The sequence below is a fragment of the Heterodontus francisci genome, chromosome 15 (genome assembly GCF_036365525.1).
Source record: "Heterodontus francisci isolate sHetFra1 chromosome 15, sHetFra1.hap1, whole genome shotgun sequence".
NCBI classification, from domain to species: Eukaryota; Metazoa; Chordata; class Chondrichthyes; order Heterodontiformes; family Heterodontidae; genus Heterodontus; species Heterodontus francisci.
In genome coordinates, this window is record NC_090385.1 from 41,588,897 (window position 1) to 41,610,325 (window position 21,429).

The window sequence follows — 21,429 nt, forward strand, 5'->3', positions numbered from 1 at the left end:
GTTCCACAAAAATAACAGATTCTGAACAGATTCTGCGGGTTTGCACCTTGGGTCTCATGTTACAGTGGAGCCCAGCACCTGTTGCTGAATGAATAAAGAGCAGAGCAGTGTGCAAAAGTCGCTCTTTACCAGACAAAAACAAACTCTTAAATGAAAGGGCCTTTTATATGTATGTGCTGAGTTTGAGTGCTAAGAAATCATGGGTTCTTCACTGTAAGGTATATTTCAAATATCGTCCATTGTATTTAGTCAAGGTACTTCTACTTTTTCTGAAGATAGATAGCCATATCTAGATAGACAAAGAAAACAATGTCTGGTACCCCGTTCAGATTGATGTTTGTAGCTTGCTTAGTTGTCTTCTCTATTTGGGGGGAACAGTATGATGTGTCAGACCCAAAAGAGCGGAGAAGGGATTTTTGACAATCTAGTGCTAAGGATGCTGTCAAAAAGTAAATTCCAGAACTGAGCTAGGGAGGTGCAATACAATTGTGTTAGCTGAGCATCCCTGTCTTTATATATCTCTTCATCTTCCCTCAATTGCTAAGTATGTGCAGTGCTGTAAGGAGGGGGAGGTGAAAATAAGTGCATCTATTCCCTGATAGTGTAGCTAAGTTCTTGCACTAATAAGTCCCTACCCCACAAAAAAAATCTGTTGAACATGGAGATGAGAAATATGATTGATTCGCATTTATATTGTGCCATTTTTAATTAACATGTCTTAGTACTTCACCTGGCAAATGGAAGGAGCCCTTGGCTGAATGGTAACATTCCCACCTCTGAGTGACAAGATAGAGGTGGTTGGGGGTTTCAAACACTGGAGCTCTGGTTCTGAATTGTGAGTTGACATTCTATAGGATCTTTGTGTCTGAGTGACTTTGTTGAGGGAGCTTTCACGGACTAAATATGTGTCTGGGTGATAAACATTTTCATAAAGTGCACAATTATAATGAGAAATATTTGTCATTGTGGAGAGGATGGCTGAGTTGCCTTTTAGCCTTTGCAAACATCAATCTGAAGTGGTTCAAATAGACTTTACAGAAAGGGATGACTTCCACACTGTGAGGAAAATCTGCCCTTCTCTTGGATCTCAAAGCTTGACTAAAATTGGGAACTTAATGGGATAAACATTATTTGGGTTCTAACATGCCATTCCTATTCAAGTTACAAAGCCAGAAAATACAAAAATAATGTGACTGGTGTCATGCAGAACCCCAGCTGCCAAGAATGAGGCATACTAATTTTGTCATATGAGCATTGATTTTAAACTGTTGCTGAAGTGGAGAAGTGACTTGTTTGAAGATCACCAGACACTGGGCTAGAAGGACATTTGCATACTAAGAGACGCTGCTTGTGGAGACAAAGGACTATTCCCTGCTCCAATTAACCCAAATGGATTTTGATCGCTAGACATTGAAGGTGTAAGGAAGCGCATTCCAGAGACTGCTAAGGTAATACAATCCACAAACCTCGCAAAAAGGAGCTAGTCACATGACTAACCTGCTGGGCAACTTGGGGTTTTTTGAATTGTGCCACAGAAAGGAACAGAAGACAGTGTGCAACTGAAGCTGGAACAAGGAAACCTCTCTCCTGGCTGTCTCTCTCTCGCTTTCTCCCAAGCCACTGGACCCATGGAAGACACATAAATCTCAAGAGAGAAAAGACTCCGACATTGGAACAAGTTGAAGCGTGAACTGGGCCCTAACGAATTGCAAGACTTACCGGCAACCAAAGACTCCACATTGAACTTAAAGGACTTTAACTACCAGAAATTGCCTCAAACTGTTCCCCTTTATTCCTTCTACTTTTTCTGTCTCTATCTGCATGTGTGTTTATCGCGTATGCATGCTAGAGTGGTCGCGTCACATATTCGTAGTCGTTAACTGGATTAGAATTTAAGATTAATAAGCATCTACCTTTCTTGTTTAAATCTAAGGAAACCTGTTTGATTTCGTTGCCTTACGATTGAAGCAGTGAACAAGGATTCACTAAGGGGGAGCTAAAACCACGGTGTTTTAAAATTAAACCCTGTTATAATTAAACCAGGTAAAGGCTGAGAGGGAACCCCCAGACCCCTTCTAACCTGGTCATAACACCGGTATGACCTCTACTAGGTCACCTAAATGGGTGTGCACTGTATTAGTGCTTTTTGACCTTTTTTTGTTCACTCAAGGAAAATGGGCATCGCTGGCTAGGCCAGCATTTATTGCCCATTCCCAATTGCCCTCGAGAAGGTGGCAGTGAGCTGCCCCTTCTTGAACCTCTGCAGTCCATGGGATATAGGTACATCCACAGTGCTGTTAGGGAGGCAGCTCCAGCATTTTGACTCAACAACAGTGAAGAAATAGCGATCTAGTTCCAAGTCAGGATGGTGTGCGACTTGACTATCACCATTCACGATTGGATGTGGCAGGACTGCTGAGTTTTGATCTGATCTGTTGGTTGTGGGATTGCTTTGCTCTGTATATAGCACGTTGCTTCTGCTGTTTAGTGTGCCTGGTGCTGCTCTTGTCATACTTTCCTACACTTCTCATTGAACCAGTGTTAGTCCCCTGGCTTAATGGTAATGGTAGTCTGCAGGAAATGCTGGGCCATGAGGTTACAGATTGTGGTTGAATACAATTCTGCTGCTTTTGATGACCCACAATGCCTCATAGATGCCCAGTTTTGAGCTCCTATATCTGTTCTGAATCTATCCCATTTTGCATGATGGTAGTGCTCCACAAAATGATGGCGGGTGCCCTCAGTGTGAAAATGGGACTTCATCTCCAAAAGGTCTGTGTGGTGGTCACTCCTACCAATACTGTCATGGACAGATGCATCTGCAACAGGTAGATTGGTGAGGACGAGGTCATGTAGGGTCTTTCCATCTTGTTGGTTTTCTCGCCACCTGTTGCAGGCCCAGTTTGGCAGATATGTCCTTCAGGACTTGGTCAGTAGTGGTGCTACCAAGCCACTCTTGGTGATGGAAATTGAAGTCCTCCATCCAGAGTACATTCTATGCCCTTCATATCCTCAGTACTTCTTCCACGTGGTGTTCAACATGGACGAGTACTAATCTGTCAGTTGAGGGAGAGCATTAGGTGGTAATCAGCAGGAGGTTTCCTTGTCTATGTTTGACCTGATGCCATGAGACTTCATGCGGTCCGGAGTCAATGTTGAGACTCCCGGGGCAGCTCTCTCCTGACTGTATACCACAGTGCCACCACCTCTGGTGGGTCTGTCCTGCCCATGGTGAAGGAAGAGTCTGGAACATTTGCTGTAAGGTCTGATTCAGTGAGTATGACTATATCAGACTGTTGCTTGATTTGTCTGTGGGACAGCTCTTCCAATTTTGCCAAAAGTCACTGTATGTTAGTGAGGAGGACTTTAGAGGGTTGACTGCGCATATTTTGCCTTTGTCGCTTCTGTTGCCTAGGTCGATGCGGGTGGTCCGTCCAGTTTTATTCTTCTTAGACCTTTCCGTAGCATTTTGTTAAAACTGAGTGGCTTGCTAGGCCATTTCAGAGGACAGTTATGAGTCAACCACATTGCTGTGGGCCTGGAGTCACATATAAGACAGACTGGGTAAGGATGGCAGATTTCCTTCCCTAAAGGACATTAGTGAACCAGATAAGTTTTCATGGCAATGCGGTAGTTTCATGATCATCATTACTGAGACTAACTTTCTAATTCCAGATTTAGTAATTAATTGAATTTAAATTCTCTGAGCTGCTGTGGTGGGATTTTAACTTCTCTTCGGAGCATTAGTTCAGGCCTCTGGATTACATGTCCAGTAACATTACCACTATGCTACCGTTCTATCGTTATACTAGGGACAGTCTAAACTGAAAAATTATCAAGATACATTGGCAGAGCACTGCATTACGTTCAATGCAGTTTAATTTTAGAATTTAAGATTGCATTCATTTGTCTTCTCTTGTTTTCTGCAACTGCCTGTAAGCTGAAACTGCTCTTCATGATTTAACTTGATAACGGGGAAATGTATTGACTTTTTAAAAAATGATTTCAGTTGCTGCATGTTGTAGTAGCACAATGACTTTCACTGAATGCAAATGCAAAGTGCTATTGGTTTACCATAAAGATGATGTGGGACCTGATCTTTCAATACCTTTTACTTTTCTCCCCTCCCTTCCAGAATGCATTGACTATTTGCTAGCTTATGGGACCTAGATGCATCCTGGTATCATGTCTAGTTGGCTATTATTCATGTAAGTTTCAACAGAATGTATGGACAAGCCAGTCAACCACAGGAAGGGCATCACAGCCAGGTCTCAGCCTATCTTATCTGACCTCTGCTTAGTAACTGTCCAGCAGGGCTTACCTGAATCCTTGGTTGCAAAATTTGGCTCCATAGTGCCTTGATTTTAATACTATGTGAATCAGGAAAGGAAAAAATGGTGGGGTGTCCACTCCTGATGACTTCTGGCATGTTTTGACAGGCACTAGCATGGGGATCCAATGCATGTGTTGGAAGCATGCACAGTGGGAAGATTGTGATGTCACGCAGCATCTAATGCTGAATTTGCACACGACCTTCCATTGTGGACTTTGCAGCTCCTGTTAATGTCTGGTCTTAAACACGTACTGCTGAATTTGCATTCAGCTACATGAAGATACCCCTATTCACCCCACCAGTAATTTAAGGACATCAGAATGCAACTTTCAGGTGATGTGCTTTTGACTTAATTTAGCTGTTGCAGAGTTAGTGGAAGTATTGCTTTGGAGGAGTTGACAGAAGTCTTTCAGTCAGAAGGGAGTGGTGCTGGACCTTTGGAAGGAGTTGTGTGGATCTGAAAGGTCTCTAAGCAAAAAACTTGCTCCCCGTCATGGGGGCTATAATTCCTCTTGGGCTGCAGCATGATATAGAAATGGAGCAGAGGCAGCAGAGAGGAGAAGTTGGAGACGTTGTTTGCAGAGATTGGAGGAGGAGGGCTCTCAATAGGAGGCTTTACCCAATTAGGGTATCCAGAGATCACTTTTCCTATCTCTAACTCAGCCAGGAGCAGTGTTTACACTTCAACAAGGAAGTAGTTACAGAACTATGCAAGCTCCTTGAACTGGACATGCAGCAGAGCAGGCTGAGGATGGCGCTGCCAGGGGCTGTTAAGGCCACCGTGACCCTTAATTTCTACGCCAGCGGATCCTTCCAGGCTGGAACTGGCGACATTGCTAACACATCACAGTTCGCTGTGCATCGCTACAACAGGGAGGTCAATGAGGCCCTGTACACAAGAGGGAATATCTTTGCCTTCTCTCTAAGCATGGGAGGTGGTGTTGTAGTGGTAATGTTACTGGCCTAGCAATGCAAATGCAAAGTGCTCTGGGGGTCATGGGTTTCAATCCCACCGCCTTCTCAAGGGCAATTAGCGATGCCAACGTCCCATGGATGAATTTTTTAAAAATAAGCTGAGATTTCATGACCTCTGTCTGAGCTTCTAATGAAGCATCCAGATATTGGATGGTTCCTGCCTTTGCTGCAATGAAAGCTGAGATATTGGCCATCAGAAGCTGCATCATGGTTGGGTCCTCAAGTGTTCTCATAGAGTTGGCCACACTACAAAGACTGGGCTCCAAGTTCTGTGCAAAACCAAGTTAGAGCTAGACTCTTCCACGCTCCTGGACAGTGATGGCAGGCTGTCTGGTAGACCTGCGAAGTATTTCGGTGTGCACGCCCATCAGCCTTTTCCCGTTCACCGTTCATCAAAGGCCACATTAGAGTCTTCTGCAGCAAAACTCGTGTGCGACCTCATCCTCTGTCACACGCACTATCCTGTTCCCCCGGGCCTTGCTGCAGCCCATTCATATCTGGTGACTCACCACGTGCAGATCCCAACTCTATGCTATCCTCTGAGGTACACGCAGTGCCAGTATCTGAGCTGGTGGCTACAAGTGTCAGAACAAGTGATGGTCCTTCTTCCTCAGCGGTCTTCTTCCTTTCGGCCTTCATCCTCAGGCAATACTGGCTGGCCAGGCAGCATGTCCTGGGTCTTTGAAAGCATCAATGCAGAAGGGGAGTGTTGGGATGAGGAAAGACGGGGTGGGGGGGGGCGGGGGGGAAGAGGGGGGATAGGTGGAAAGTAAGAGCTGCATGATTACACCTGATTGCAGGATGAGAGTGAAGGGATTTGAGAAGGTACATAAGGCAGGAACATATTGTCACCCTGGATGGCTTCAGCAATGTTGGTTTCCACAGCCACACTGACATCTGCACCAATAATCCGGAGCACTGTAGCACTGTCCCCTCCGAAGGGTAGAGGACATGCAGCTATGTCCCCCACTGGTCCTTTGCTGCTGCCTTCTGTTATATACCACCTTGTCCTGCGAGAGTGGGAAGCATGTCAGTGAGTACATTGCAATGTGTTTGGGTGATGTCCCTGTCATAACTAAATAGCTGGAGGTCTGTGGAAGCTGTGAGATGTGGGCATGAGCCTAGCAGTAGTGGTAAGTGTGTATGGGTGAGGTGGAGCATATGAATGTTAGGATTGAGTCCTAATTGCTAGAGATTTTTGATGGGTGAGTGATGGGGGATGTTGTGCATTGAGCAGTGTGTGAGGTTGATTGTGCACTTGGTAGGAGATGGCATTTGAAGGTGCACTCACTGAGCTTGATCACTCATATGAGGTAATTGAACTTTTTCTGGCATTGTATCCAGTTCCTTGGGGCTAAACTCCTGGGCATTGACCTCCATGGTTATCCATTGTCTTTGCAGTGTATGTCTGGAGGTCCTCCTGGCCCTGTGTGGATAAATGACCTCTCTCCTCCTTTCCATCTCCTGTACTAAGGACTCCAGTGCTGCATTTGAGAACCTCGGTTTCCTCTTTCTGGCCTGCTGCACCATGGCTCTGTTTCTTCCTGCTGAGAAAATCTGTCCCATCCAATTCCAGCACTTGCTGTGGCCAGAATGAACCTCCCCTTTAAGAGATGCAGACCGGCTTTAGTAAGTGCAGGCTAGCTTTAATTGGTGCTAGTCTTGGACAAACCTGGGCCCCCTACAAACGTGCAACTACTGAGCAGCATAATTAGTGCTGGGCTGCACGTCATGATCGTGGAGATGAACAGGCAGCAGGAAGTTTGCATGATGTCTGCATTGCTTCCATTGGGAATGGGGTAATTGTGCATTGCAATCCCTGTGCCTGCTTAAAGCTCCTTGTTTATTTTTCTTCACCCCTTCTTGGGGTAGAATGATTTGGTTAACACTTCACAATATTTTTTTTTTGTGTTTGAGTATGAGCTTTGAGATGAGGCCAGCTCTTTGTTACAAATCAGCTGTCTCTAAATTAATTTTACTGGGATAATATTTGAGCTCTAATGGTTTGGGATGTGTTTCATGGTTACAGCAGTGTAGTGGTTATGGACCTGGATAAGCAACCCAGTGTCATGAGTTAAACTCCATCATGGTAATTTGTGAAATTAAAACCAATAAATCTTGTAATTTTGTGGGGGTGTGGGGGTGGTGGTGGGCGTGGCAGGTGATGTGGGGATGACCATGAAAGCTGCTAGATTGTTGTAAAAATCCAACTGGCTCACTAATTCTCTTTGGGGAAGGGACTGTGCCATCCCTTCCTGGTCTGAGCTACATGTGTCCTGTCTGTATTGCCTGGACTCTTAATGCTGTCTGAGGTGGCCTAACAAAAAATACACTTGTACAATTTCTACAGAAGAAGGCAGCCCACTGGCTAAGCATCACCTTCTGAGCTTAATATTCAGCTCAATCCATTTGGCAAGATGAAAGAAGCTAAAATATTTGTCTTCCAAACGATTGTATTATGTTGCTTGCTGTTTAAGCAGAAAAGTTCACAGGCATGCTGAGGTGACATCAGCGAAGGTACTCTCCTTGCAGTCCATTTGCTCTACATTGTGGGTGTTAAATATTCTTTCATGTAAAAATGGATTGTCCATTGATTAGAAGGTGATCTTGTTCACTCTCCAATTCTCACTTCAACAGCTGAGGGAGAAGGGAGAAAATAAACAATATTGGTAACACACTTTCTTTTCCCATTTCCTCTTCCCACCCTCCTTTTAAGTAACAATGATTTAAATTTATGGGCTAGAATTAGAGGTAAAAATGGCTGTAATATCCAGTTGGATCATTGATTCTCTTTGGGGAGGGAATCGTGCCATTCCCTACTGGGTTCTTCTTAACCTGACTCAGACTTTTGGTTTTATACTTCCTATCTTTCCCATAAGCAGCATTTCATTAAGACCTTGGCATTGAATTAACAGTACTTGGAATTTCACTAAAGATTGAGCACAGAGAATGAAACTAAATAAATCATGTGCCATGCACTGCTGTTAGTTTGGAAACCAAAATCCCTGAGGCCAAACTGGAGTTATTCGATTCCTTATCCTTGTTTTGAGTTTTGTGAATTGGTAATCTCCAATTGCTAAGATTTGTTGAATTGCTTAGCTTAGCATTGCTGCAGTTATTGGTGTCTTCAGTGTCCCTTTCTTATCATGTGTCTTGTGTCCCTTCCGAGGTAAGAATGCATTTTTGCTCTATATACCTTTAGTGGAAGTGTCACAGTAGATGGTAATTAAAAATCCCATTGTAATTGGAACTATAATATGAGCTTAAGTAAACTCTATTAATTACATTCACTTCCATGTGCATTCTCTTCTGCCAACTTTGCTGCTACTTCTATTAAAAATTCATCTGGTTTCTCTCTTCTAATCTTCACAGTGGGGAGGGGAATGAAGATCTAAATCTTAATTCTATTTACTTAGCAGAAACCAAAACAATCTTTCTCTGATCTGCCTTCCTCTTAGACTGTAAGTTTTGTCAAATGTACTTATTGAAGATTGAGATGACTGCTGAATGAATCTACTCTGGATAGAAATTTAAGAATAATGTTAGTAGGTCAGCCTATTCTTTGGACAGAGGACAACCGGCTCAAAATGGCAGGGAGAAACAATGCGTCCTACTTTCCATGATTTAACTGTTTATTTAGCTGAGTGCAATGAATTTGAAGGTGGGTTTTAGGGTTGAGCGGTACTCCAGTAAGTGGTAATATTGGGTGGTGGGGGAGGAGTGGGAGGGCAGCACATGTGAGGGAGCCTTGAAAAGGAGAAGTACTCCAGAAGAATGGATCTAAATATGTCTTGGTCCCTTTTGGACTATTGGGTGTGCCTACACCATCTTCCTGCCTGTAGACCGATGCCAGCCATTGTTTGTTTAGTGTGCTAACTTACTTGTACAGTATTAAGAAAAATAGATTTCCATAAATAAAAATGACGTCATAAAATACTCAATGGGGGAAATGAATAAGAAAAATTTTTGTCCAAATTTTTTTTTCATTTTGTTTTAAATGATGTGCTGTTAACAATTTTCTCATTTGGAATGTGGTAGGTCTTCAGAATATCAAGTTCTGGCATGCAGATTGGTTTAAAAATGCTGAGCTGTTCCTTTGTATTGTGTGCAGAGACTTATTTGTGATGCAACACATGGGTTTACCTGCAGCTGGCAAGGACAATACTAACTTTTGTCCCAGAAACTAATCAAATTCTTCCATGTCTGGACCCTGTCCTCTCCTGCTTGAATAAGATGTTATAATCTATGAGTATCTACATCCTTTCATGCGTGCTGTTGTTCACAATGAGTGATACACTGTTTTTTTAAAAGGCTGGTATAAACTGAAAGCCGGTCTGTGCATTGTTGCTGCTTGATGGTCGCCCTGCCCCATTGGTTTATTAAAAGCTATAAGCAAATGAAGGAAAGGTGTAGAACTTCTCATTCATACAATTTTTTCACCTTAAATCAGGATCATTTTAATATTGATCAGCTTGATGATATTTCCTGGAACTTGTTAAAGAAATCTCAGTATCTCAGCTATACAATAGGCTATGAGCAGGGCATAGCTACTTTCTCATGCCACCCCACCCTCCCCCTGCTCCTCCTACAGGATGGAGGACAAATCTCACAGGGCTCTGCTTGTGTACCTCATGGACTTTGCAAAGCATCATTATGACAAGAGGCTTGGTAGTCTGCCAACCTCACAACCAAAGTATATTCAGGCAACAATTAAAAAGTCAAATGACTATCCAAAAACTGTATGTAAATAGCGACCGATTTAATGTGATAAGATTTTTAATTTGTTGTGGGATGTAGGCATCGCTGGCTAGGCCAGCATTTATTGCCCATCCCTACTTGCCCTTGAGAAGGTGGCGGTGAGCTGCCTTCTTGAACCGCTGCAGTCCTCAAATGCACCTCAAAAATGTGTTTTCTTCACCTTCCCCCATTCAAAAGGCTCTTGTTTTCCTTAATAACCAGGCTTGTAATTAGTTGCCTGTCACATATAATGTGTCCTTTTGTGTTCAGTGCCAGCTAATTGGTAATCATGGTAGTATTGTATTTCAACTCCCATCTATTTTAGCAAAATACGTAAACCCAGAATGTGAATCATTGGAGGAGTAACAACTGACTTTCTGCCCTTCTGATGTGATATGTGCCAGGAGTGTTTATTGGATTATTTAAAAGCTTTCTGTGCCCAGTAGGATCGTCATCTGGACTGAAGTATTATGCCTGATTTTCCTATTGGAGACTTCTAAAATGTTTCTCCATTCTGTTCATAGTCCTGCTGGGAATATTCATTGACTTACTTCAGGAAAGACTAGGGGGAAATAACAAACATTCAGAGAGTTACTTGTTTTCTCTGGACTAATGCTTTGTCTTTCACTACAACCATTAGCACTCCCTTTGCCTTTGTCCCATGACATCTTTGTCATTTAATCTCTCCTGCCCTCTGCCCTATCACACACCTTCCCTTTCGTTCTCTCACCGACCGCCCCCCCCCCCCCCGCCCCAATCCTTCACTTGCTTTAAACCTATTACATTTCTAATATAAAATAAAAACAGAAAGTGCTGGAAATGCTCAACAGGTCTGGCAGCATCTGTGGAGAGAGAAGCAGAGTTAACTTTGTAGGTCAGTGACCTTTCATCAGAACACCTTTGTCAGTTCTGATGAAAGGTCACAGACCTGAAACGCCAACTCTGCTTCTCTCTCCACAGATGCTGCCAGACCTGCTGAGCATTTCCAGCACTTTCTGTTTTTTTTAACTTGTTTTGAAGTTTGCTTGTCGTATTCAGCTGGCTGGTGTATTTAATGGGAGAAGACCTACAATGGAAGGATGATTTTAATGATTGGTTTTATGGATGGATGGGGAAAAGACTTGAGTTTTGACCTATCTTCTCAGTTAAGAGAGGCTGCTGAGTTGGTGAGGGAGGAAGAAGATTTATCTATTCTGTGCTTGAAATATTGGACATTTGTGCTCAGAAGTAGTTGCACTAATGAGGTGATAATTGGTGGCATGGTCATGTGAATATATTATTGAAACTACTCTTTGTAATTAATTGAGAAATTTAAGTTGCAGGACCATGAAGATTGAAAAACATAAAAGCTGAACTAAGTCAAAAAATAATGGTTAGGTAGTGAAGCTAGGGTTTCAAAGATGAAGTCTATTGGATCGAGGAGGCTGGGAAAGATGAGTTTCACAGTTAAATCCTGGAAAAATAATGAATTAGAGTAATTGTGGGGTTTAAATTTTGATTTAAATGCAAACGAGGATGTAGGGAGGAGTACTTCTCAGAAGCTCCACTATTATACTCGCACAAGGTGGTTATTGCTGTATTACGAGCAATTATACTCAGAAGACACTTGTAGCATCAGTATGTGTTTTGCAAATTTATATAACATATGTGGCAGAAGAAGAGTCTTCAGTGTGACATTCCTGTTTCTATAATGAGTAGAGCAGAAGGTTGTATTTGGAAGATGACTGGATAAATGTGGGGTCTTCTAGCTGTGAAAATGCCACTCTATACTAGGAGAAACCACTTTGCCTTCACTTAGTCTTGTTCCCTGGAGGCATGGCTGTGACTTTTGAACTTATTGCATGGAGAAGTGGTGGAACAAACATCTAATGAACTCTTGCTGTATCTTAACGTTGAGCAATATGTTCCTGATGAGGTTACACTGAAATGTTGTTTGTCATTCATTGGGCATGATGTATATGTCTAATATATTAAAACTGCAACAGTAATCTTTGCTTATTTCTTTTGCTGTAGGTGCTTTCAGACATATTCTCTTTGAAGCTGTTGATGAGCATAATCTTTTGTGCACCATTTACAGGCACGTGCAATGCTCATGTGGAAATCTACTGAGGTTTTGATTGAAGCCCATTTCATCTGAAGCAAAACCAGACAACTCTTGGATATGAGCACTTTGATGCTAATTTGGCAACTGAAAGGCTAAAACCTATTAAGAGAAATTGATACTCTTTGGAAAACCATTGCAGGAATTTATTATCTAACTGCTTGTACAATAAACTCTGATCACCCAGGATTGGTTTGAATATTGTCTGTGAATCCAGTAACAGCGACAGGAGTTGTGCACTGCTCTGTGTTTTCTGTAACACCACCTCCCCAAACACCATCCCCCACCCCGTGTTATGCAATAACAGAATGAAGGGAGTGATGGATAGTCACCTAGACCTCAGTTTCCTGACAGAGGATGAGTACCAGAAAGTCTTGAAAGTAATTCAGAGGGATTCGGAACTCAAGAAAAGAGACAGTGAGCGAATCAGGTGAGACCCTTGTTTACCAACCTTCACTCACTAAGCAGCTGTAACTCAGTCTGTGCTGGTAATTGTTCCACACTGTAATGTAGTTCCCACACCTACGTGCAGCTTACATGTAGGTTTGCCACACTTGAGGTATTACTACTGACTCCAAATGAATGTGTACCTGAAAATCTTCCCATTGAAGCATAGAATTGCTGCAGTCCAAAACCTTCTCGTTTCAGTCATCATTTTAATTCATCACAAGCTTTTACCTAGTTTTTCATGCTCAATTTCCTAAATTATAATAAATCCATTGTCAAATTCAGATGCACAGAAAATTTTGAAAGTCTGCTCTTTATTCCATGAACCAATTTATTTATAGCAGAAAAAGCAGTGGTCCTGGCACTGAATGCTGGGGAATACCACTGTCTACCACCCTCCAGTCTGAAAAATAACCATTTACCACAGCTCACTGTTTTCTGTCCTTAAACTGATTTTTTTTTATCCAATTGGACACTGACCCTCCTATTCCATGAGCCTCAATTTTGTTAACCAGCCTTTTATGTGGTACTTTATCAAAAGCTTTCTTCAAATCCATATAGACAACACCTACTGCATTCCTTTCATCAACCTCTGTGTCATTTCATCAAAAATTTCAATTAGATTAGACAAGCATGATCTGCCTTTTACAAATCTATGTGGCTATTCTTAAATAACTCAAACCTCTCCAAGAGCCTGTTGATTTTTTTTCCTGGTTATTGTTTCCAAAATCTTACCCATCGCTGATGTTAAACTAACTGGCCTGTAGTTGCTGGTCGGTCCTTACACCCTTTCTTGAATGAGGATGTCACATTTGCCACTCTCCAATCCTCTGGCACCTCCCCTATATCTGGGGAAGATTGGAAGATTATGGCAGGCCCTTCTGCTATCTCCACCCCCACTTCCTTTAGCAACCTCGAATGCAAGCCATCCGGACCAGATGACGTATCTACCGTAAGCATAGCCAGCCTTTCCAGTAACTCGCCCCTCTCAATTTTTACTCTCTCCATTGACTCTACTCTCACTACTTCTACTGAGATTTTGTCAGATTCCTCTTTCTTAGTAAACACTGATACAAAGTACTCATTAGGGTAATAGGCCCCACTCCACCTCTTACTACCCACTTACTAGTTACAAGCCAGTAAAAGATTTTTGGGTTCCCTTTTATGTTGACTGCCATTCTATTCCCATGTTCTGTCTTTGCAAGTCTTATTTTCCTCTTCATCTCCTGTCTCCAATTAATATATTTGCCCTGGTTCTCACTTGAAGAATTCACCTGACATGCATCTTTTTTTGTTTCATCATAATCTCAATCTCCCTTGTCATCCAAGGACTCCTGTTCTTTGGTTCCCCTAACTTTTGTTGTCGAGCTTTTTTTGAAAGTAGTCTAGTCCATAGAAATCTCAGCGCAGGAAGAGTTCATGTAGGTACATTGTGCCAGTACTAACTTCTCTCACAGGGACCCCTCCCAAAAACACTCACATTTCAAAGATTATTGACTTTATTTGATGATGTACAGAATTCTGTCCAAAATATTGGTCCCCTGGCAGCCTTTTATTTTTGTTCTTTAAAGCATAAAACAATGGGTAACTGAGGCAATGATTATGTAAAGCTATTTTGTTTTATTACTTTTAGCAACATGGGAATTTAGATACCAATACTTATTGTTTCCTGGTGTTGAGCAATTACAATGCAAATGCTTTAAGTTTAAATAATTAAGATGTGGCTCTTGGCTCAGTGCTGATCAAGTCACCCATTGTCACCCTACCCACTGGTCCCAGAAAAGTGTTATTACTGTGTTCTCAGCTGTAACCCGGGAATTAGGTTCTTTAAAATAGTTAATATGCCATTATTACTTAAGTGGTTTAAGGCACTTCCCAGATTTGGCTGCAAATATACCTTTACATTGTTTTAAGGGACAGATTGGAAGTGTTGTATCGATAGGTAATGCACACACCAGTCTCAGTGAAACAGCATATTGTTGGATCTGTTATAAGCCATTAAGGTGATTGTAGTTGTCACACTGTTAGTGATGGAAAGAAATCTGAAAATACTGGGTGCTTCTGAACTTCAAACTGACTAACACATTATTTGAGGAAAAATGTTTTCGCCCAGAGGGTGGTCGGAATCTGGAACACACTGCCTGAAGGGGTGGTAGAGGCAGGAACACTCACAACATTTAAGAAGTATTTAGATGAGCACTTGAAATGCCATAGCATACAAGGCTACGGCCCAAGTGTTGGAAAATGGGATTAGAATAGATAGGTGCTTGATGGCCGGCAGACACGATGGGCCAAAGGGCCTGTTTCTGAGCTGTATAACTCTACGACTCTATTATATTGCAGAAACTTTGCTGATCAAAAAGAGTTAAGCTTTGCCTGATCTTAGGTTGTGTCTATGTATAGCAATTAGGCTTATGGCCTTAAGCTAATCTGTCTCTTGAGAGACAGTTTCATCGTTGCAGTGGAATAATATCTTTCATTACATGGCAATAACATACTGATGGGCACATTATCCAATTTATTGTATGAACTACAGAGATGGTTTTTAAAATGTTAGTTTGAAATTTGTTCAAATGGAGATAAGGTTTCAATCACCAGTGAAATTTTAATCAGGTGTTTCCTGTCTCCCAATTAGCTGTGGTTTTCAATTGCACGATGGAATTCCTGTGAACAGATCAGCGATCACCCTTTAGGCACAGTTCATGACAATCCTTAGCATTTGACCTTAAAACAAACTCCAATAGTGTGTGTGTACCAATGCTTAAGATCAAAAAACATGTATGACATTGTTTTAAAATCTTCTTTGAGTTTTGCAGTTAACATACAAGTGAATTATGGTCTGTGATTGATTATTGCACTAGTTATGGCAATGCAGTTTGATACCTGCAAAAGGTTTGCCCCACTCCTTCCTCCTCCACACTAGTCCTCTTGTAAATCTCCTGCTTGACTAGAAGACTCAATGGCACTAGAATGTAACTTCTGATGTGAGGAAACTGAGTACTTATTGTCTGTTTGAAAAGCCTCTCTGCTCTTTTTCTAGGACTGCACAGAAGTCCATTCAAGATGAAAAGAGAAGGAAGCTGGTTACTGGTCAGTGGTTTGATGAAGTTAAATCAAAACGTTACCGGGATTCTTTACTTGGAGTGGACCTGATCAAGGCCTCAATATGGAAGAAAAAACCCAAAACACACGGTAAATTATTGCGGGGGCATTGACCAATTAAATCCCCTCAATATTCTGACTTTGTACAATGCATACAGGATCAAGTGACCAATAATGCATTTTGATGTAATTTTTATATTTTGTACAATCCTTATGAAGCTTGCCTTTTAAAAAATTTGTTTTAAAATCTAATACTAAAAGGATATCTTTGTACAAAATAAAAAAGCAAGAACATAAAGTACCTGTCATGACATCAGAAAATCTAAAAGTGCTTCATAGCCAATTAAGTACTGTTGAATTGTAGTCACTGTGGTAATGTAGGAAACAGGCTAGCCAATTTGCATTCAACAAGATGCCACTAATAGCAATGAGGTTGATGACCAGATAATTTGCTTAAGAGGTGTTGGTGAAGGATAAATGTTAGCTAGGATGCCATGGTCCTCAAATAGTGCCATGGGATCTTTTATCTCCAGATCTCATCTAAAAGACATCTCATTAAATCTCATGGGCCTGAGAGTAAGGTTGTTTTAATTTCTGTTATAAATTCAGATCTGTTCTAGATATTTTTTTGATTTCAATGACATTGACCTTTCTTGTAGATCTGATGCAGATCCTGCATCTAGGCAATACCTAAGAGTTACAACATGGAAGCAGGCCATCTGGCCCAATTAGTGATTTTTTTTCCATGTGGTTCTAATTAATATTCATCCACCAATTCTCTTCAACTCCAATCCCTTAAACCCCATTTTCCATCATCCACATATCTATTCAAATCTTGAATGGTGAGGGTCCTTGCTTCAACTATTACGTCTGGAAGTGAATTGCACAGCCTCACAGTTCCATGCAAAAGAAATTTCTGCTACCACCTTCTTCTAAATCTCGCGCAATTAATTTTGCATCTATGGCCCCTCATTCCTGGCATCTGAACTACTGGAAAGAGTCTACTTCTATTTACCCTGACAATCCTTTTTACAATTTTAATCATTTCGATCATATTTCCCTGTAATCTCTCTTTTCTAATGAGGGAAAACTTAACACAATTTTTTATGCTTTTCTCGATATTAGTATTTCCTCAAACAGGTCAGCATTGCAACCTCTCTAAAGCCTCAGTAACTTTCCGATAGTATGGAGACCACTACTGCACACAGTACTCCAGTTGAGGTGCCAACAAGCTTTTAAATAGGCTCAACATTATCTCTTGGCTTTTATATGCGATGCCCGTTATGACAAAATCTATAATTCCATAAGCCTTTTTTAAACAGCTTGGTCAACCTAAGTGCTGCCTTTTATGTCCTGTGAATTTGTACCTGCAAATCTCTCTGCTCTTCGACAGCAGTGAGTCCATTTCCATTCAGACTATATTTACTGTCTTTTAATCAAAATGCATAACTTCGCACTAACTGATATTGCATTTTATGTCAATTTTTATCTCATTTTGCCCATCTTATCAATACAGCTTTACAGCTTCCTTTGGTCTTCTAAAAATTAGCTATACTTCCTAGTTTGGTATCATCTATATCCAAATCACTGATTTGGACCATGGTCAGAAATGGTCCCAGAATGGAACACTACGGAGCACCTCTGCCTATTTCCAAGTGCTCTGAAAACTGCCCTTAACCTCAGCACACTGTTTTCTTCCCTCTCAAAAAAAGGAAGACTTGCATTTATATAGCATTTACTCTTGTAATGCAGGAAATGCACAAGTCAATTTGCACACAAGAGGTGAGGTGAGAGTGGCATCAAGGAGCCTAAGCAAAATTGAAGTCAATGGTAATCAGGGGACAATTCTCCACTGGTTGGAGCCCAAACATTGCAGCCCCAGGACATCGCTGCAGGAGTTCCTCAGGGTAGTATCCTAGGTCCAACCATCTTCAGCTGGTTCATCAATGACCTTCCCTCCATCACAAGGTCAGAAATGGGGACGTTCGCTGATGATTGCACAATGTTCAGCACCATTTGCGACTCCACAGATGCTGAAGCAGTCCATGTTCACATGCAAAGTTACCATCGCTGAATCCCCCATTATCAATATCCTGGGGGTTACCATGAGAAACATAGAAAATAGGAGCAGGAGTAGGCCATTTGGCCCTTCGAGCCTGCACCGCCATTCAATACGATCATGGCTGATTGTCTAAACTCAATACCCTGTTCCCGCTTTCTCCCTGTATCCCTTGATTCCTTTAGCCCTAAGAATTATATCTAACTCTTTCTTGAATATATTTAATGATTTGACCTCAACTGCTTTCTATGGTGGAGAATTCCACAGGTTCACCACTCTCTGGGTGAAGAAATCCCTCCTCATCTCAGTCCTAATTGGCTTACCCCTTATCCTTAGATTGTGACCCCTCGTCTGGACTCCCCCGCCATTGGGAACATCCTTTCTGCATCTAGTCTGTCCAGTCCTGCTAGAATTTTGTAGGTTTCTATGAGATCTCCTCTCATTCTTCTAAACTCTAGCGAATACAAGCCTAATCGACCCAATCTCTCTTCATACGTCATCCTGCCATCCCAGGAATCAGTCTGGTGAACCTTTGCTGCACTCCCTCCATAGCAAGAACATCCTTCCTCAGATAAGGAGACCAAAACTGCACACAATACTCCAGATGTGGTCTCACCAAGGCCTTGTATAATTGCAGCAAGACATCCTTGCTCCTGTACTCGAATCCTCTCACTATGAAGGCCAACATACCACTTGCCTTCTTAATTGCCAGCTGCACCTGCATGTTTACTTTCAGCGACAAGGGCACCCAGGTCTCGCTGCACCTCCCCCTTTCCCAATCTATCGCTGTTCAGATAATAATCTGCCTTTCTGTTTTTGCCACCAACGTGGATAACCTCATATTTATCCACATTATACTGCTTCTGCCATGTATTTGCCCACTCACTCAACCTGTCCAAATCACACTGGAGCTTCTCTGCATCCTCCTCACAGCTCACACTCCCACCCAGCTTTGTGTCATATGCAAACATGGACATATTACATTTAATTCCCTCATCTATACCATTAATATATATAGTGAATAGCTGGGGTCCGAGCATTGATCCCTGTGGTACCCCACTAGTCACTGCCTGCCACTTGGAAAAAGACCCGTTTATTTCTATTCTTTGTTTCCTGTCTGCCAACCAGTTCTCTATCCAAAATAAAAGCAAAATACTGCGGATGCTGGAAATCTGAAATAAAAACAAGAAATGCTGGAACCACTCAGCAGGTCTGGCAGCATCTGTGGAAAAAGAAGCAGAGTTAACGTTTCGGGTCAGTGACCCTTCTTCGGAACTGACAAATATTAGAAAAGTCACAGGTTATAAGCAAGTGAGGTGGGGGTGGGGCAAGAGATAACAAAGGAAGTCTAGATTGGACCAGGCCACATAGCTGACCAAAAGGTCACAGAGCAAAGGCAAACAATATGTTAATAGTGTGTTGAAAGACAAAGCATTAGTACAGATTAGGTGTTAATACACTGAATATTGAACAGCAGCAAGTGCAAACCTGAAAAAAAACAGTGGGTAAGCAAACTGAACAAACTAAGATGAAATGAAATAAATGCAAAAAAAAGGATTGCAAAAAATGTAAAAAAGAATGTAAAAAAAAAGGAAGAAAAAATAACTAAAAATGAAAGTAAAATGGGGGGCTGTCATGCTCTGAAATTATTGAACTCAATGTTCAGTCCGGCAGGCTGTAGTGTGCCTAATCGGTAGATGAGATGCTGTTCCTCGAGCTTGCGTTGATGTTCACTGGAACACTGCAGCAATCCCAGGACAGAGATGTGAGCATGAGAGCAGGGGGGAGTGTTGCCATAACTTGTGTCTTCCTTTGTGAAGACAGAACCAAAGTATGTATTTAATTGGTCTGCCATTTCTTTGTTCCTCATTATAAATGCCCTCGTTTCTGATTGTAAGGGATCCACATTTGTCTTCACTAATCTTTTTCTCTTCATGTATTTATAGAAGCTTTTACAGTCAGTTTGTATGTTCCTCGCAAGCTTACTTTCATACTCTATTTTCCCCTTCTTAATCAACCCCTTTGTCCTCCTTTGCTGAATTCTAAACTGCTCCCAATCCTCAGGTTTGCTGCTTGTTCTGGCCATTTTATATTTCTCCTCCTTGGATCTAATACTATCCTTAATTTCTTCTGTAAGCCACGTTTGAGCCACCCTTCCTGTTTTATTTTTGACCAGAAACTTAAGTGGACCAGTCACATAAATATTGTGGCTACAAGAGCAGATCAGAAGCTGGAAATTCCGTGGTGAGTAACTCACTTCCTGACTCCACAAAGCCTGTCCACCATCTACAAGTCAGGAGCGTGATGGAATACTCTCCATTTGCTCCAAAACCACTCAAGAAACTCAACGCCAACAAGGACAAAAAAGCCTGCTTGATCGGCACCCCATCCAGCACCATAAACATTCACTCCCTTGGCGCACAGTGGCAGCAGTGTGTACCATATACAAGATGCACTGCAGCAACTCACCCAGCCTCCTTTGACTACACCTTCCAATCCTGCGAGCTCTACCACCTAGAAGGACAAGGGCATCAGCTGCATGGGAACACCACTATCTGCGAGTTCCCCTCTAAGTCACACATCATCCTGACTTCGAACTATATCACTGTTCCTTCACTGTTACTGGATCAAAAACTTGGAATTCCCTTCCACACAGCACTGTGGGCATACCTACACCAGATGAACTGCAGCGGTTCAAGAAGGTGACTCGTTACCATCTTCTCAAGGGAAATTAGGGATGGGCAATAAATGCTGGCCTTACCAGCAATGCTCACATCCCTTGAATGAATTAAAAAAAACACAGCAAGCTTCAACAAACGAGTACTTCACTGGTAACTCTCCTGCTTTTCTTTGAAATAGTCCTATGGAATCTTTTATGCCCATCTGAGAGGGCAGACAGGGCCTTAGTTTAAGGTCTCATCTAAAAGACAGCACTTCTGACAGTATGACACTTTCTTAATACTACACGAGAGTGCCAGCCTAGATTTTTTTCCAAGTCTGTGGAGTGGGATTTGAAACCAGAATTTTTTAACTCAGAATCAAGTGTACTACCAACTGAGCCACAGTTGACCATCTTTAAAGTTGCTCTTTAAAACTGTTTCTAATTTCCTATCCCTTGTTCCATAACCCTTAATCTTCTCTAATGATTGCCCCTCTGGTACTTTTTCAAAGGCTTTCCTAAAGTCCACATTCTCTGCATTTTCTCTATCCGTACTGTTAGTAATGCCTTCCGTGAATTCTCTGAGGTCCGATGAATATTATCATGCCTTCTAAAATCTGTGCAGGCTACTATTATATTCTCCTTACCAAATATATATGGACTGAATTTTTCCACAAGCTTCGGGACCCCGCATCAGGGCAAAAAGTGGGACCCGAGCCTGCACTTGTTGGCAGTGGGAACAGGCGATTTTACTGCAGGCGGTCTCCTAATTGCCCACCTACGGGCCTGCCATCCAGTTAAGGGTGGTGGGCGGGCTCTTGATGCTGCCAGCCCAATAACAGAACTGGCAGCTGTGAAGCCTCAGCAGCCCCGCCAGGAGAGGTGGGCGCGCTGAGGCAGGTCAGAGACCTCGGGGTGCCTCAAAATGAGGCACCCTTGGAGAGGCAAGTAAAAATTAAAATTCAGGGTGGCCAAGGGGGATGGCACCGCCAATCACAGGACAAACTCCTCCAGGG

The 21,429-nt window shown here is 42.1% G+C and overlaps 1 protein-coding gene across 4 annotated transcripts in view; it reads left to right on the top strand.

The window, feature by feature from the left end:
* LOC137377613 (synaptotagmin-like protein 2) overlaps positions 1 to 21,429 on the top strand; it is a 143,092-nt gene that overhangs the window by 19,430 nt on the left and 102,233 nt on the right. For 3 of the 4 annotated variants that reach the window (XM_068047438.1, XM_068047441.1, XM_068047440.1), the window contains exons 2-3: positions 12,059 to 12,576; positions 15,634 to 15,785. In XM_068047438.1, the coding sequence (XP_067903539.1) occupies positions 12,455 to 12,576; positions 15,634 to 15,785 (274 nt within the window). In that variant the 5' untranslated portion in view covers positions 12,059 to 12,454. The remainder of the gene's footprint in view (positions 1 to 12,058; positions 12,577 to 15,633; positions 15,786 to 21,429) is intronic. The other variant, XM_068047439.1, reaches the window with a different exon arrangement.